General features: G+C 51.1%; 1 protein-coding gene across 1 annotated transcript; it reads left to right on the top strand.

Annotated features, from left to right (window-relative positions):
- The first annotated feature begins 7 nt into the window (after positions 1-7).
- On the top strand, positions 8-2,964 carry NKX6-1 (NK6 homeobox 1). Its single transcript, XM_027692743.1, has 3 exons — positions 8-611; positions 1,253-1,425; positions 2,354-2,964. The coding sequence occupies exons 1-3, from the start codon at positions 14-16 to the stop codon at positions 2,603-2,605; spliced, it is 1,023 nt and encodes a 340-aa protein (XP_027548544.1). The 5' UTR covers positions 8-13; the 3' UTR covers positions 2,606-2,964.
- The last annotated feature ends 14,479 nt before the right edge of the window (positions 2,965-17,443 follow it).

Raw genomic sequence — 17,443 nt, 5'->3', positions numbered from 1 at the left:
GGCGCTGGGGCAGATGGACGGCGCGCCCCGGCAGGGCGCCTTCCTGCTGGGCAGCCCGCCGCTGGCCGCCCTGCACAGCATGGCCGAGATGAAGGCGCCGCTGTACCCCGCGTACCCCCTGCCCGCCGGGCCCGCCTCCTCCTCCTCCGCCTCCGCCTCGCCCGCCTCCGCCTCGCCCTCGCCGCCGCTCGGCTCCCCCGGCCTCAAGGCTCCCGCCGCCGCCGCCGCCGCCGCCGCCGCGGGCGGGCTCTCGGCGCTGGGCACGGCCCCGCCGCAGCTCTCGGCCGCCACCCCGCACGGCATCAACGACATCCTCAGCCGGCCCTCCATGCCCCTGCCGGGCGCCGCGCTCGCCTCCGCCTCGCCCTCCGCTTCCTCGGCGGCGCCCGCCGGGCTGCTGGCCGGGCTGCCCCGCTTCGGCAGCCTCAGCCCCCCGCCGCCGCCGCCGCCTGCCCTCTACTTCAGCCCTGGGGCCGCCGCTGCCGCCGCCGCCGTGGCCGCTGGGCGCTACCCCAAGCCTCTGGCCGAACTGCCCGGCCGGACGCCCATCTTCTGGCCGGGGGTGATGCAGAGCCCGCCCTGGAGGGACGCCCGCCTTGCCTGCGCCCCCCGTGAGTATCCAGCGTCGCGGGGCAGCGGGGGGAGCGGGCCCGGGGAACCCCACCGGGAGTCCTCTCCCCGTGCTGGGAAGGCCCCGCGCCCTGACATCGCGGCGAGACCCTCCTGGCCCCCCGCACCGGGCCCGGCCGTGGCCGAGGCGGCTTGGGTTTGCCTCGCTTTCTTTTGTTTTCGTTTCTTAAGTTTTCTTTGCTTTCTCTGTCCCCTCGATCGGCGCGAAACCCTGTAATAAGTCGGTTATCGCCGGCTCAAAGCCGTCCCCCTCCCCGGGGAAAGGGAGGATACCGCCGCCGTCTCCGCAGGGGACTCTGCGGCCGGGAGTGGCTTTAGGGGCGCGCACAAACTTTCCCCGATCTGGACTTTTCATTACCTCCCTCTCGCACCGGCTGCGGCTTTTAAAGAAAACAATATCGTTTGCCCGCTCATATTTTGGATCCTTAAAGGAAAAATAATATGGGGGAGCCGGGAGGCCAGAGCCGCCGCCTTGCCGAGGCAGCAGTTTCGTTACAGATCCTCCCCCGCGGAGAGTCCCCCCCCGTCCCCCGGGGCCGCTTGAGAGCGAAGCGCTCTCCCAAATCCGTAGATTAACGTGTCTGTCCCTGCCTTCCCTTTCTCTCCCCCCTCCCTTCGCCAGATCAAGGCTCAATTTTGCTGGATAAGGACGGAAAGAGAAAACATACCAGACCCACTTTTTCTGGCCAGCAGATTTTCGCTCTGGAAAAGACTTTCGAGCAGACGAAATACCTAGCGGGCCCGGAGCGTGCCCGGCTGGCTTATTCCCTGGGGATGACGGAGAGCCAAGTTAAGGTGAGAGCAGCGGCTCACGCACGGAGCGGTGCGGGGCTGGGGGAGAGGGGAACAAAAGGGCCCCGCCGGGGAAACGGGGTCCGGCTGGGTCGGCTGGAGATGCTGCGGGCCGGGGCGGCCCAAATCTCGGGCATAAGACGTGGGCTTCCCTGGCAGTTACCGGCACTTTGCCCCTTATTGCCTTACTGCGGGGACGAGGTGGTTATTTTTAAAGCGTTTTAAAAACAAAACAAAAAATGAACCAAATAAACCCAAGCAAGACTGAGAAGCCCGGTACATGTAGTCTGAACACCATGGGGGTGACCGGAGTGCTGTGAAAGCCGGGGGAAGGGTGTTGTTGGGGTATCGCACTGTCGCACCCGCACTCTATGTTTTGGTTAAACTCTGGGCTTTGGGCAAAGCGGAGGTGTGAGAGCTGGGAGACCGGGCTGAGCTCCCCGGGAACGTGCGGGGAGGCATTTGCTCGGCGGACTCGGCCAGAGGGGCCTCTCGGCGGTGCTCACGCTTTCAATCTGATCTGCAGACCCTTCTTTGTCACTGCAAATACATCCCGATGGCTGGGAATAAATTATTGCAGCTTCTACAATGAAAATACCCCCCTTTTCTGGCAGCGCCCCGCCGGAGAGTAAATACATCTGGCGGGGCAGGGGGGCTGCAGAAGGAATCAGCCCCAAATGTGTGTTTCCGCGCCCTAGGCGGGATGGCAGGGAGCGGGCCTCGGGCGGCTGGGGGCGGCTGTTGGCCGGCGCCGGGACGGAGTCTCTGGCTTCCGGGAGAGTGGTGTCGCGGGGCTCGGCTGCGAAGCGGGAGTCGCTACTACAAGCCGGGAATGGGGACGCGCGGGGCAGCGGGGCGGGAGCGGCCCGGCACGACCCGACCCGGGCGGCCGTGCCGGTGATGGTGATGCTGACGGTGGCGGCGGGGGCAGGTCTGGTTCCAGAACCGACGGACCAAGTGGCGGAAGAAGCACGCGGCGGAGATGGCGACGGCGAAGAAGAAGCAGGACTCGGAGACGGAGCGGCTGAAGGGCGCCTCGGAGAACGAGGAGGAGGACGACGACTACAACAAGCCTCTGGACCCCAATTCGGACGACGAGAAAATAACTCAGCTGCTGAAGAAACACAAGCCGGGGGGCGGCGGGCTGCTGCTGCACCCCCCCGAGGGGGAGGCCTCCGTCTAGCCCGCTCCACCCGCCGCCGCTTTCGGAGATGTACAGATCTATTTTTCTAGACTCTACGCGCCCGGGAGGAGGAGGAGAAGCCGGAGGGGGAGCAGAGAGGACTGCGGGAAGCGGGCCCCAGCGGGCGCGCCCGCCCCCCGGCGCTGCGTGTTGTTGTAGGGCGGCGGGCGGCGGGGAGCGGCGGGGGCCACCCCGACCCCGGCCTCGGTCCCGCTCCCGGTGGTGCGGCGGCCGCGTCCTGCCGTCCCTTTGTAAATAAACCGTGAGTCACCGCGACCATAGGCGTTCCTTAACTGTGAATATTTAAAATGTAAAATACCTTCTTTTTTTTGTACAGCGGGGGCCCGGGGCGCCGCCGCCCCGCCTGCCCCCCGCTCCCCGGCACCGGGGGCACTCCCGGAGCCCCGAGACGGCGGCAGAGGGGCCGCCGAGGAAAAAAGCCGCGGGTCCCTCCCTCGGGCCGAAACTGCAGCGGCCCCGTGTGCTATTTATTAGTATTTTTGAAACACTTTCTGTTGCGGTCGTCGTGCGGGGGAGGGGGAGGGAGGGCGGAGGGACAGAGTTTGCTTTCATTTACGCCGTTTCCAATCAACTGCGTGTTGAAAAAGTAGCTGGTGGGAATTGTCACAACCACTGTCAGTCAAAATATAAAATTCATTTAGTTGCTGTATTTGAATTTAAAGTGTGTTTTCTTTTGTATCATACGGAATACCATAGAATGTAAATTGTTTTCTTTTTTTAAAAGCTAATAACGATGATATATCGTGATATAGCATCTTAACATTTATTAATTTATATTAAAAATAATTCGGTTTGTAAAGAGAAGAAAAGCCCTTTGCAAGACCAGTTAAATGTAATGCACTTTCTGTTTAAAAAAAACCCCAACAAAACGATAAATCAATTAAACCAGTTTAAAGACGTCTGCTGCATTCACTAAAGGGTACAGATAATCTCATCTCATTAGAGATTAAATAGGGAAACTACGGTACAGGAGGAGGGGGAAAAAAAAGAAGAGATAATTTTCAAGATCTTTTGTTCAATCTTAGTAGCTTGGTGGGGTTTTTGGTTTTGGTTGTTTTTTTTTTTAATTCTTTTGTTGAGGGGTTTTCGTTGCTGTTTGTGTTTTTGGGGGGGGTAGGGTGTTGGGGTTTTTTTTGGTTTTGTTGTTTTTTTTTTTTTTTTTAGAATGGAAGTTGTCCACTTTGCTGTGGGGATTCAAGAAGGATACAAATAAAATAAGCCGCGGCTTGTTTTGGAATGTGAGCGGACAGGCACTTTCCATCCGGCCACTGAAGCGGTTCGGCTGAGGCTAAATCAGACTGTTTAAACTTTTTCAGGGGCGGCCAATGCAGGCTTTTATTAACGGCAGAGTATTGCCCTTATTAGGGGAAAGAAACCATTTTCCAAGAAGAAAACAGTGAATAAAGTAAGAGCCCGGCTAAGGGTCTAGAACAAATAGTTAGATCCAATACCAGAACAACTGGTTTAAATTGAAATTCATTATCTGACGCGATCATTTCCGTATCTAAACAGTCCAGAAAAAATCGTGGGTTTTTTTTCTCCCAAGGACCAGCAAAGCAAACAGAATCGCTGACATGAGAGAGAAAAGGACCAGCTATTCTGGAGGAAATAAAGAAATAAATTAGTATTCTATTTGAGAATAATTTTCTAAAGGAGGGGGGAAAAAGTGGAGCAGGATTTTATTCCTCTTTTGGCTTAGACAATGCCGAGGCCTGGAGGAGGGAGCGAGCCCAGCGCTATGAGGCTGCCTCGGCGTGGCTGCCCGGGTTCTCCCGGGCCGAGATGCCGGGGGCTACCCATCGCCCACCGGCGCTCCCACCCCCATCCCACACCTTTCCCGACTCGTTGTAAAGGCAAGAAGGGAAAGGCTGGGCGTTTTCAGGAGTGCGGAGCGGACCCTGCCGGCTCTCGCGGTTGCGGTTTCCCCGCGGGTTTTGTGGGGCCGCGGGGAAGAAATCAAAATACCGCGGGGTCCGGATCACGGGGGTGGGGGCCGGCCCGTGCCGGGTTGGGCCTCCCCAGTGGCGACCACCCCGCCGCCCCCGCTCCCCCGCAGCCCGGCCGCGGCCCCGGGCCCGGCCCTGCCCTCCCGTGTGCCCCCGGGCTGCCGCCAGTGCCGCCCGCCCCGGCGCTCCCCGTCCCCTTTTCCAGTTGACTGCAGCACCAACTGAGGCTTTCCAGTTAATTTACTTCTGCACAGAGACCCAGCTGGCCACCAGTTGCAGTTGGCACAGTCAAAGTGGAATCGCAGGGAAAAGAGCCCAACGCTGCCCGCTTGGTTAGGCTGGTTTTGTCTGGGGCGCTGGAGGAAAGAGCAGGGGATTCACATGAGCTCACAGCCCCCCTTCTCGAGGCATGTTTTGGAAGCCAAAGCCGACTGGGCTCGCTGTCCTCCAGGAAAGGACTTTTTAGGAAGAGATTCAATAGCTAACCTAGGGATCGCTGCCATGGACATCGCGGTGAACAATTAGAAGACAAAATGTCAGCGCGCTTCATGGGGCGTGAGGTTCGCCCCGTGCGCGGGGGCCCGGCCGACATCAGCCGCAGTTTCGGTTCAGTCCTTCAAACAGGCAGGAATTTATTGCGCGACCGTATAAACTCCCGGATAACGACATCAAAAAAGTACTGCACGACCATGTCTGTAGGGAAGGGGGGCCAGCAGAGCCGCTCCCCGGCAGCCGTTCCGCACTCGGGCCCGGGCCGAAACCCCCACGGGGAGAAAGCGGCCGCGCACACGCGTGGGTAGAGGCGGACGCCGGCGCGGCCGCGGAGCGAGGCGGGCGGTCCCTGCCTAAGCGGTGAGGGACCACCGCAGGCCGGTCCCGACAGCTCCCTCCACAAACAGCTCTTGGCTTTCCCTTCTTTCCGTCATAGAGCCCTTGGGTTTAACCCCCATTCCCTTCGGCGGGTGTGCGCGGGATTTCCAGGCTCAGCAGAAATAAAAGCGGCTGTTTCTGGGATTTCCCGGCGAAGGGAAAATAGAGGGGGCTGTTTCTGGGTTTACTTTGCTTCGGTCACTGCCATGTACCTTCTCTGGGGTGCAGAAGGTACTGCGGGAGACGTTCTTGGCTGTGCAATCCCAGGGTGCTCAAGGCATCCCCCTCACTTTTCCAACGCCGTTGCTTTGCCGAGCTACTTTGCAAGAGGAACCCGTTGCGGTCTCTCCACAGCCCCACTGAGCATCACCACGCGCGGAGGAAAAAACTTTTTTCTCCCCCTCGCAGAAGCGCCGCAGGAGCAGGACCCGCTCCTGTGCCCTGCGACAGCCGTGGGCAAGGGGAGCCGTGGAGAGGGATTGAGGGAGGGAGAGAGGGGAGGAGGGGAGGAGAGGCCCCGGGGGCCACATCGCCTCCCGCACCTCGCTCCCGGCCGGCAGCTGCCGCCTGCGGGAGCCATGCATATGGATGCAGGACATGTGGACGCGGACAGGATCCGCACTGCAATGCCACAGGGCCCCGAGGTCGGCAGCTCGGGCTTCGCCCCGGGGGATGCAGGTTACAAGGAGAAGGCCGCGGCCGGCCGGCGGGCGGGAGCGGCCGCAGGGAGCAGGGAAAGAAGAGCTCTCCCCCCGCGGCGTAATGAAGCGGCCACTCAATTCGGGGCATGTGCGCTGGGGGGGATGCCAGTCCTTATGCCACTGTCACTCGGCCCCTGACAGTCCCCACACCAGCGCTGTCACACCCCGAGGCCTTCGGGCTCTCTCATCCCGATGGCCAACTCCCACCCAGAGCCCTCAGAGCAGGCAGCAGGCAAGGCAATGCCTGCACCCTGCCAGAGGGATGCTCGGACCGACAGCCACGCCGGGACAGCGCGACAATTTCAGCTATCAGTGACCTCTCCCACCCTTCCCCTTACGCGTGGTCTCCTGTTATGAGCTCGTGAAACCCGTTGTCGCTCATCACTTCCTGGTGCTATTAACTTGTAACACTTCTCATATCTCGACGACGTTTTCCCCTCGCTCTCCCTCTGTTTTCCGCCGTGATGTTGTTCCGTGCAGGACTTACGTTGTACCCGGGCCAGCCGCCCGGAGGCTTTGCTTTCGACACCCCTTCCCTCGGGACACGACTCGTCCCGCAGGCCAGAGAACCCGGGGTTTATTTAAAATGCGAGTGATGGGATTTCACCCCAGGCTTGCTTCCCCCCCCCCCTTCCCGAGTCCCTTCCCGTATCGAGGCCACTGGGAAAGAGGCACCGGCGCCTGCTGCGGGATCCCGCGTTCAGAGCCGGCGCCGCTGCCCGCAAATTAAAAAGTAAGATGAACTGCTCCCCCTTAATTGCAGCTCCGCCTTTACCTTCTGCACCGGCAGGTATTTCCCAGATACATGTTTCTGGCAGCGTTTGCCAGCTGTCTCGAACAGCGGTTACAAGTCTCCGTGAGGGACGCAAACATCTGCCGGGGGAGCGGGAGGCGGGCGGGCGGCGCTGCTGCGGGGAGCAGCGGGCACCCCGCACCCAGCACCCCGCACCGCACCGCACCCGCCGGGGGCCCGGCAGCGGCTCCGCGCTCCAGCGAATGTGATTGATAAGAATAAAGATATTGATACAACGACACAAGCGGGCAGCACCGCGCTGCTCCACATCCCCCGGGGATTTAGCCCCTGCCCGGAGGCCCCGGGGCTGCAGGAGGCTCTCGGCGGGGCCGGTCGGTGTCGGCGCTGCCCTCCGGGACCCGCGGGCTGCGGGGAGCGCCTGGCACTGGCCCCGCGGTAATAACCCGCTTCCGCACACCCAAGTGCATCCCTGTAATAACGTCCTCGATCATTTATTAAAAGTCGTGTCAAGCGAGCCCATATAATTCATCTTTATGCAAATACATCAATGTCAAGCCATTAGTGTATTGCTCGGGTTTTTTATTAAAGTGCATTCTTTTTAATTCAGCTCGGTAAAATACGAGCCCTATTGCTCAAGAATTATAGCAACTATTAGAGTAACATATGGGCAACATGCACTCAGAAAATAAAAATCAACAGATAAAGTGGCAGGGTCACAACGGGGAGCAAACACTTAACAAAATGGCAGCGGGGTAATAGATTTTCCACCCGCACCCCCGGCGCTGGGGTGTCAGGAGGAGCCCGCCGGCGCGATCGTGGGGCGGCCCTGTCCAGAGCCCACAGCCATCCCCACCCGGCCCCGGCTCTAGACCCTTCCCTGGTCCCTTCCTCGCCGGGGATGCGGGAGCGCAGCCCTGCCCCACCGACACTCACCTCCGCGCCGCCCCCCGCCCCCCCAACTCTATACCGGATTTAATGAGAGAGTTGCCCACATCCTCATCACCCCAGCATGGTAATTGAGCAGATCTATTAACTTGTTACACTAGATTTGTTTAAAGAGACTATTACACAGTCATTTAATCAATTTGTTACACTGGAGGTCCTGACTTATGAGACACTTGCCGTATGATTCCTTAATGACTGAATTAATTTGTTTTAATAAAACCAACATTGTGTACAAGCACATTTCGAGAAATGTAATTTTGGAGACGGAACAGTCCAATGCTTCATCTGATTAAGTCTTTTCTATGGTTTATCAAAGTCGGGAGTTGCCGTCATAAACTGCATGTATGGGGTATTTTTCTTTTTTATAGCGTCATTAATTTAATATGGATCATTAGTTCTTTATACACATGCATGTTCTGACAAATGTACCCAATGAATAATGCACCTAATGTGTTTGGGCTCAAATGCATCACGCCATAAACAGAAACCGCCGCAATATAAATAATAATAAACAATAATAACAACAATTAATATTTCGGCCGCCCTGTTCCCTCCCGTCCGGCTGTGCTCCGGGCCGGCTTCGGGGTGGAGGAGCCGGGGCGCTCCCGCCGCCCCCCCATTAGACCGGGCTCACGGCGGCGGGAGCGCGGATAGATTTACGGTGAATTAAGGTTATCCCGAGAGCAGATGTAGGACAAGAAAATCGGTTTTGCTCCTGATGGAAACTGACGTGTGTGGAATAAGTGTAAATAAACACGAGGGTCCCCAAGAAAAGGAACTTGATGGTATCGATTATGTAAAATAATCGCCGCATTACAAATGTTAATGTACTATGGTAATGTACTGCAAACAGCTGGCGTGTGAGGGCCGGCTTTAGCGCAGGGGAAGGAAGGAGCAGCCTCGAGAAGCGCTTCGGGAACCGGGACGGTCACAGGAATATCAACAACGTTAACGACAGTAATATCGCTATGGCGCTGAGCAGAGCGACGCCCCCGCCGCGGCCCCACGCGGGGCACCCACGCCCAGGCGGGACCACCGGGGCCGGGCGGGCGGCAGCGATGCTGCTGCTGCTGCGGGCAGTGCAGCCACGCGAGCCACACGCAGGGCCGTGCAGGACGCCAAGAGCCAAAACGACTTCTGTGCAGAACGTCCCAGAGCCTAAATGTCCATCACCCTGAACAGATTGTTTTCATCTAATTTCTTGTACGTTGCCTCTGAAATTCTTCGCCCTGACAGTGTGTGTTGTTTTTTTGGTTCGTCTTTTGTTTGGATGGTTTAGTTTTTGTTTTGTTTCGTTTTGGTCTGTTTTTTTAAAAGTAATTTCCGTCAGTGACCTTGTGTTCCAGGAATTCAACTGGGCATCTACTTCTTCTTAGACATTGGACAAGTATTTCTCGAACCCCAGTGGAATGTAAAACTCAGCCCAAAACGTGACACTTCTGCTACACCTCTCACCTCCTGCCCCTGGGTGAGCAGCCACCTGGCTCACACCTTCCTCTGAAAACACTGACCCCAGATGCAGAGCCCACTAAGCAGCATTATTTTCCACACTGTGATATTTTGCACATAGCAGAACTCAAAATTAAAACTCGGACACTCTTATTGCTTGAGAAAGTAAAACGAGATGGTGAAAACACACCTTCAGAGCTGTTTTTCATCCTCCTCACACTGTTTCTCACAGATAGGCTGCCCTTTATCTTCAAAGCTACATGCTCTATCCCCTTTATAAACGCAGGCAGCACATCCACCAGCAATGAATGCAGTAGGTGTATTTAAGTAAATGGATTCGACCTTTTGCCCATTTTAACAGATGCTGCTCCTGACCACCCCAAAAAGCTTGTTTAAAGTTAACAACATTAAGCATTGGAGGTCACAAGGCCAATTCAAGGTCATTTTAATTCTGGCTAAAGGTTAATTAGATCACTGCATTAAAACAAAAATAGACTATACTAAACTTTAATGAGGACAGACAGGTTTTTTTATATACCTCTTCACTGATCCCTTTATGATAAGGATATAAGGTAGATATCAGAGAAGAAATCTTGCTGTCAGTTCCACAAATCAGGTTACAGGAGCTCTTCTGGCTTTACACTGGTAAGGCATAAATACAGTGCTTGGTCCATTTAAATTCTTTTTTTGTTTGTGAGATTGGGCGTCTGGGTTTCTCGCTACTCTTTCTCTTGTCCCCTCACAGAGAATCCAGGATTGCACTGCTCCACTTTGAGGAACGCTGGCCTCAATGTCCAAATGTGCATGGTGAAGGTGTGATCATGGAAGCCACTAAAACTCATGGATGGTGAGGCACTTTCCTGGCAATGATATTGCCAACTCACAGAGCCAACAAGCCTCATTTGAAAAACTTCACAATACTGTGCTCATGAGTGCTGAACTAAATGGGAAGGTAATTTCTGATCTGGCAACTGTTACTGAGCTTTCATAGTACTTTGCACTCTGCACTGTGACAAATCCAACATTTTTTTCAAGGGTTTATTTAAAAAATAAATGCGGATAAAAGAGGTCATGGAAGTGAGGGATCCTGGTTCAAGCCTCATTATCCTTCGGAGGAGAAACAAAGACCTCTACATGTCTCCTTCCTCCCATGCAACCTCCTGCCACTGGGCTGCAGGTTGCTCTGGTGTGGACTTCTCTCTGGATGGAGCTGTTCCGCTTTGAGTAAGGAACTACATCAAAGCTGAGGCCAGACATCCCTTCTTTTTAGGGAAATACCCTTGCTACTGAGCCTCTAGCTAATCATGACTATTATCCCTCATCTCTTCCCAAATTGGATGTATAATTCCAATCTCCCTCAGAGAAATTTTCTAGGGGAGAATGTAATCCAAATTATGTTTTCTAGAGGAAAAATGTGGCTTGACAGATTTTTTTTTCCCAGTAAAATCTTTTATTGCAATTAAAATTCGTAATAATTTCAACATTTAAAATTTACCCATAACATCAGGCTAGAAATAAGGAAAGGGTTTTATTGATTATTAGACTACAGATATTGGACAAATCACTGACACACAGGGAGAATGGTCTGACTTACATTCCCAGTATGGTCAGTCCGCCAGAACAATTGCTCAAGACCACCAGGGTTTGACATACTCTAATTCTCCCACTCTGACTTGCCATGGGAATGTGACTGGAGTCACCAGGAAAGGCAAGTCATCCCAGGACTGATAGATACAGAGACACACCAAGGTGTTGGAGCACCAGGCAAATCACTAGAGGGAAAGAAGTGAAGAAGAGCAAGTTGGGGAGCTTATGTGTCAGACAGAACAACAAAAAACATGAACTACCAGTTTGCAGCAGCTGGTCACTAATGTTATTTTCATCTTTAAAGCATGGAGTGTAAATGGTACAATAACACCTAATGAGGTACCCACAAAAGAAACAGCCTGAAAACACCCCCTTCCCCACATACTTCTGAGTGCCAAAGATACCTACTGAAATTAGGGTTGGCTTGTTGGTTATTTATGATCAGTGAAAAGGCTACATTTACTGGATAATTTATTTATAATGAATAATTCAACCAGTTTTATATGGAAGAGTTTCATTTGCTTGGGCTGTTCACTTGGGAGGCAGCGAGGCTGAATCAGTATCCATTTTTCAGAGAGCCTTCGATTTCTAAATTTGGTTGTTCTCTTACTTAAGTTACAACACAATCACCAAATTCAAAGCTATTTTATCTCTCTTTTTTTTTTTTGGTTTTGATACAGTAATTTCAGACACTCACATCTTCCAGACCACAGCATAAAACATCCATAGGAGAGAAAGAATTGCTATTGTAGCATTTTTGGGGTCTGCCATGTATTTTTAAATGTATTGCTTTATTAAAACAGTATTTTTCTCAGTACATGCTGCAGGTCTACTGCTACCACTGCATGCTACACCACTGTTTCCTTGTGCTCTCCTTCCACAACCGCCCTGAGACTCTCATCTAACCCTGAGACTGCCGGCACAGTCTGTAACTCTCTGTGTGCAGACCCTTAACAGACCAGGGCTAGCTCCTGACTGGGCCAGCCGAATTCTTTCTCAATACTTCCATCAGGACTAATGCAAACAAGCACTTGCCCCACCTTCTGGTTTCCCCCTGGTGCAGGTGATCCAGGCTCAAGCCACGGATTGCATTCTCACTGGACTTTCCCTCGCCCATTGCCTTAGCTTATCAAAAAGCTCACTTCAGAGGGTTTTTTTGGGGGTGTTTCTATTTCATTTTAATTTACTTTTTTATTTATTTTGTTTAATTTTTTTTTCATTTTAGTGTTATGATGCTCCCAGTCAATGGCCTGCTGGAAGAGGAGCTCTATGGTCCATCTTCTTGCTCATGCCCTGAGGTGATATTTACAGAAGGCTGTTGCTTGCTTTCTTTCTTCTCACATCACAAGACTTTCCAAAATCTAACTCCCATACCTAAAAAAAAAAAAATACTTGTAATGGACAATTGCGCAATAAATAAATTAATAAGCCAAGCATTCATGCATCTGATTCTCTGCTAGGAGAAACTATCCTTGCTTTGTCAGGTCACCCACTGAGGACCTTGGCAAGTGTCTTTTCACTGGGGCTGACAAACTCCTGACCAGGTACTCCAGCAACACCTTTCTAATTCAGTAGAACTGTGTCTTCCATTGGAAAAAAATATGCCCAGGTCTTATATATATATATAAATATATAACATAGGTGTGTATGTAAAATAAACCTTTACCTATCTAGGCATATCCCTGTATGCATCTTTATTTGAATAGCTGTTAATCGCTGACGTTCCCCAAGGAGGCCACCAGAAAGAATGTCAGGGGCCCTGCTCATAACCCGGCTGAATACCTGACTATTTTAAGGTACTCTGGAGCTGCATGAATCAGAAAGAAAACAGCTCCCCCTACCCATTTTATTAGAAGGCAATAAAATCTGGTGGTGTCTCATTAAATTTAATGAGCCTTCATAAAATAACCATTACACTGTGGAGGTAATGAAAAGAATAACTATGATGGTTAGTAAATAAACCAGCACGGGCGATACTATTAGATGTACCAGATACCTACCAGGTATCAAACAGGTAAATTATTCTCAAAGTAGATTATGGCACCTTACAGCACTTTGCACGCACTGATATATTCTTCTATATCAGATTTGAAGAATTTCTTTCCCCCTTTTCCCATATGACATCAGCGTGTTCGATGCAATGCCAGTTGTTTTCATAGTGCTCGGCTGCACATGTAAAACCCTGAACAAATCAGCACACAGAGAACCTTAAAAACTAGACGCAAATTTCCATCAGTGGCCATGGGGTTCTGTGCTTCCCTGTTTCTGAAGTTTCTTTTAAACTAGTCATCACTTCTGAAAATGTCACTGGCAGAAGTCTCAGGGAAAAAATCCTCATTTGGCATAAATCAGGGCCATCCTGTTCTGACATTCTCCAATCACAGTGACAGGTGCGGGCACTAAGATTTAAAAAGGTAGCCCAAAGTCTATGTCTTTCTTACCTGGCTCATGCATGTCTCAGACATGAAAGAGTTAAGCTAATTATGGAATCAACTCCACTGAGAGTTTATGACTGCCCATAAAAAAGCAAGAAGAGGGGCTGAGGAGAGGCTAGCATAAAACTCCAGAAGGTTGCTGTGGGAAATGCGCTTTTTGCATTTCCCATTTCACCTGAAATGGCACAAGGAAAGATTTCATTATGGTGGGATTACTCACAGGAGCAAAGAAGGAGGATCTGACCTGCAGGCCTGTTTCTATACCTATGCTTCCTTCCGAGATTCCTTTTGCTCCTACTTAGGGCAACCACAGGATTGTTACTACTTCAGTTGCTAAACAGACATTACATGTGGATGTGATGTCTCAGAGATACATTACAATATCTGCAGTGTTTATTTCTGGATTTCATTATGGAATCCAAATCCAAATACTGAAATCTAAAAAGGCTGTGAAATAACAGGCCAGAAGTTGCACTCTTCCAAATAGAGCATTTTTTGAGAGATGACTATTTTCCTGAAGCTCAGAGTTTTCACCTTCTGAAGGGCTTAAAACATGTGCTTCTCTTTTGGACACACCACGTACAAAACTGGACTGTGAGATCAGTAATTTTTGTTTATTGCTATATTTTGTTTCCTTAAAAAAAAATCTCAGTGGCCAACTTGTCAGGTCTCTCCCAGTCCAGAGATCTCATACTACACTATGAAGCTCAGGGGCAGCAGAGGCACTTGGTGCAGAAGTCACATTCAAAACACTGCACTGGATCTTATTCCCCACCCCTGCCTGGCTGCTTCTCTCCTGCCCCAGATGAAGGGGATACAAACCTTCCCTTGGTTGTTCTTTTGATGCTCCCTTATCCATGAGAAAGATGAGCAGAGCTGGATTGTCGCACAGTCCTGCTGTCTCTGCACTCTCGCATGTGTACTCCTCACTTGCAGACTCAACACAGGAGTACAGCACCTCTGTGAGAGGAGACCTTTGTGCCAATGTAGCAGCATCGAAAGTGGTCTTGCCAGCAAGCCCTTTGGCTCACCCAAAAGTCGTTTCTTAGCAATTCACAGTCATTATTGTTATTTTATGGTAGAGGCAGTGCAATTTTTGTTGAATTATAAATATTGCAGATCTATTCCCCCCCTCCCCAGCAGCTCCCAAAGACATGTAAACCCACAGTGTGATTGCTCCCTAATCTAGTTGAGGTGATGAAATGGTGCCAAAACTCTCATTGCAATTTCATTAGCATATTCATGAGTCTCACTTTTGCAGTGTTGCAGAAACAACACAAATTGGTTTGTGAATTGTGAACTCCCCCTTCTTTGCCGTCATCGTCTTTTTCTTCAGAATCACAAATTGTGGATTAGCAAGGCAAGTGTGCTTGGGTGACTTTGGTGCTCGACTAATGAAGTTTGTTAGTGTAGCTCTCTGGTTTTCACTGTGCTTTCCCCCTTGCACATCAGTGTGTATGTGCTCCACTAACAAAGGAGTGAGAAGCAGGGCAGCTGAGGGGTTTCTAGCTCTGCCATCCTGGCCAATCTGCTTCACTACCATAGCTCCATTTCCTCTCTGAAAACAGGAATAACCACATTACTTGCAAAAAGAATTCAATGCAACAGGCACAGGCAGTTCCAATTTTCAGATGAAAGGTGCTAAAGAACAGCCACTATGTAGCCTCGGCAAGGGTAGATGTCCATATTGGCCAGGTGTTCACTATATGGGTGGCAGGATGCCATGAGGGGGTTGTGATCTGAAATTAAAGTTATTTAAAGCAATAGAAAACATTATTCCCCTTCCCTCTAGGATTTCCAGGACACACTCCTGAAAGGTCTTCTCTCACCCACCAGCAAGGTCACCTGATACTTATGGAGGACACCTGCAGGTCCCAGCTCATGGGATGGTCTGTTCACAAACTGCAGCAGAGCTGGAGGTAGGGCTCTCCCTGAGGCTTGGCAGTAGGTTTGGATGCTGTAAGCTAAATCCTGCATCTCAGAGAGGGGAATATGTTTGCAGATGACACCCCAGCCCCTGTCTCGTGCTCAGTTGCTCTGGCAGTACAGTCACTGAAGCAGAGTGGAGTGCAGCACCCACTCCCTGTGCACATTCACCTGCTGCTGAATTTCACAATAAGCCAACAGCTTTTAAATATGTTCCACTTAAACTAAACATCCAAAGACACCTATTCCTTAACTTAGCACAGGCTGTAATCACATCTCTTAAAGGGAAATCACTCTTGTATCTGTGAGATATTACTCTGGTGCTGCATTTGGAAAGCACGAAGAGCTCCCCAGCTCCACAGTGGGTGCTGGTGAGAGGAGGAGGTGCTTCTGGGGGAGTTTCTCACAGATAATAGTCCTCTTCTGTGCAACCCAAACCTCTTAGGAACACAGGATGTGAAATACATTTGAAATGGCAGACTTTCACATGGAACTTGATTTAATTTTTCTGTGGAAAGATCACTTTAGACTTGCATTGTTCACATGAAATAATGAAACGTTACTGATTTAATTAGAGCTCAGTTTTTCAGTCTGTGCTTTCTATATTGTTGAAATTGCATTTAGCATGGCACAAAACTATCAATAGATAAAGCAATTTAAAAGGCACAGCTATATAATATATTCTCTTCCCCTTTTCTTTTGCTAGTTTCAATTCATTGCTCAATTTAAGTATGGAAATAGTGTTTGTCAAAAATTTCCTGACACATGAATTCAAGTTAAAAAAAAAAAGGCAGAGGAAGAAAGGTATAAAAAAACATCAGGGCATCTCCTGCTTGTACTCCTAACCCATTTATGGTACAATATACAGATAATCCAATCTACTGCTGAAAACAAGGTTTGTGCAGTTATGCTCCACTACTTCACAATGCTTCACTTAAAACTTGATAGTTTTCTCATATTTTCTTTCTCCTTGAACTAACAATATGTATTGGGCAGGTCCTAGTTGACGGAAATAACTGTTGCCTCCTGAGCACTAGCTCTCTGAGGTTTTACATGGGGGCTGTAAATTCAATTTAGGGAAAACAGAAGGTCAGTTTGTGAGATCATGACATGTCCCTGAGGGAAGGGCAGGGCAGCAAGTCCCACTGCTGGGCCCCAGAGTGGGACAGAAATGGGTCAGGAGTCTGACAGCCGGGGTCTACTCAGAAACACAGAATGGGTCAGGTTGGAAGGCACCACAATTAGTTGTCTGGTCCAACCTCCCTGCTTAAGCAGGGTAATCCTAGAGTACATTGCACAGGATTGTGTCCAGATGGTTCTGGAATATCTCCAGTGAGGGATTGCCCTGGGCAATCTGTTCCAGTGCAGGGTCACTTGCACATTAAAGAAGTTCTTCCTCATATTCAGGTGGAACTTCCTGTCCATCAGTTTCTGCCATTGTCCTATTGCTTGACACCACTAAGAAGAGCCTGGCTCCATTCTCTGGACACCCTTCCTTCAGATACTTACATACGTCAATGAGTTCCCTTCTCTGTTGTCTCTTCTTGAGGCTGAACATGTTCACCTCCCTCAGCCTTTCCTCATACAAGAGATGCTCCAGTCCCCTCATCATCTTTGTTGCCCTCCTCTGGACCCACTCCACGAGCTCCATGACTTGTACTGAGGAGCCCTGGACACAGAACTCCAGGTGAGGCCTCACCAGGGTTGAGAATAGGGGCAAGATCGTTTCCCTAGACCTGCTGCAATGCTCTTCCTAATGCCCTTCTGGATACCATTGGCCTTCTTGGCCACAGGGCACACTGCTGGCTCATGGACAGCCTGTTGTCCTCCAGGACCCCCAGGTCCTCCTCTGCAGAGCTGTTTCCAGCAGGTCAGTCCCCAGCTTGTACTGGTGACATTTGCTCTCTTCCAGTCCTCAGGCACCTCTCCTGACCACCACAGCCTTTCAAAGACGATTGTGAGCAGCCTCACTGTGGTGTCTGCCAGCTCTCTTGGCACTTGTGGGTGCATCCCGTCAGGCCCATCCACGTGGACGCCAAGTTTATCTAGGTGTTCTTTAATACAATCCTTCTTGATCAAGGGAAAGTCTTCCTTTCAATATTCCCCTAGTCCTAGTCTACTGGGTCACAGATTGCTGAGGGCTGGTCTTGTCAGTGAAGACTGATGCAAAGAAGACATTCTGTAACTCTTCCTTCTCTCTGTCC

The sequence above is a fragment of the Neopelma chrysocephalum genome, unplaced genomic scaffold (assembly GCF_003984885.1).
Source record: "Neopelma chrysocephalum unplaced genomic scaffold, ASM398488v2 Primary Assembly neopelma1_88, whole genome shotgun sequence".
NCBI lineage: Eukaryota > Metazoa > Chordata > Aves > Passeriformes > Pipridae > Neopelma > Neopelma chrysocephalum.
This window is presented reverse-complemented; position numbering and strand designations above follow the sequence as displayed.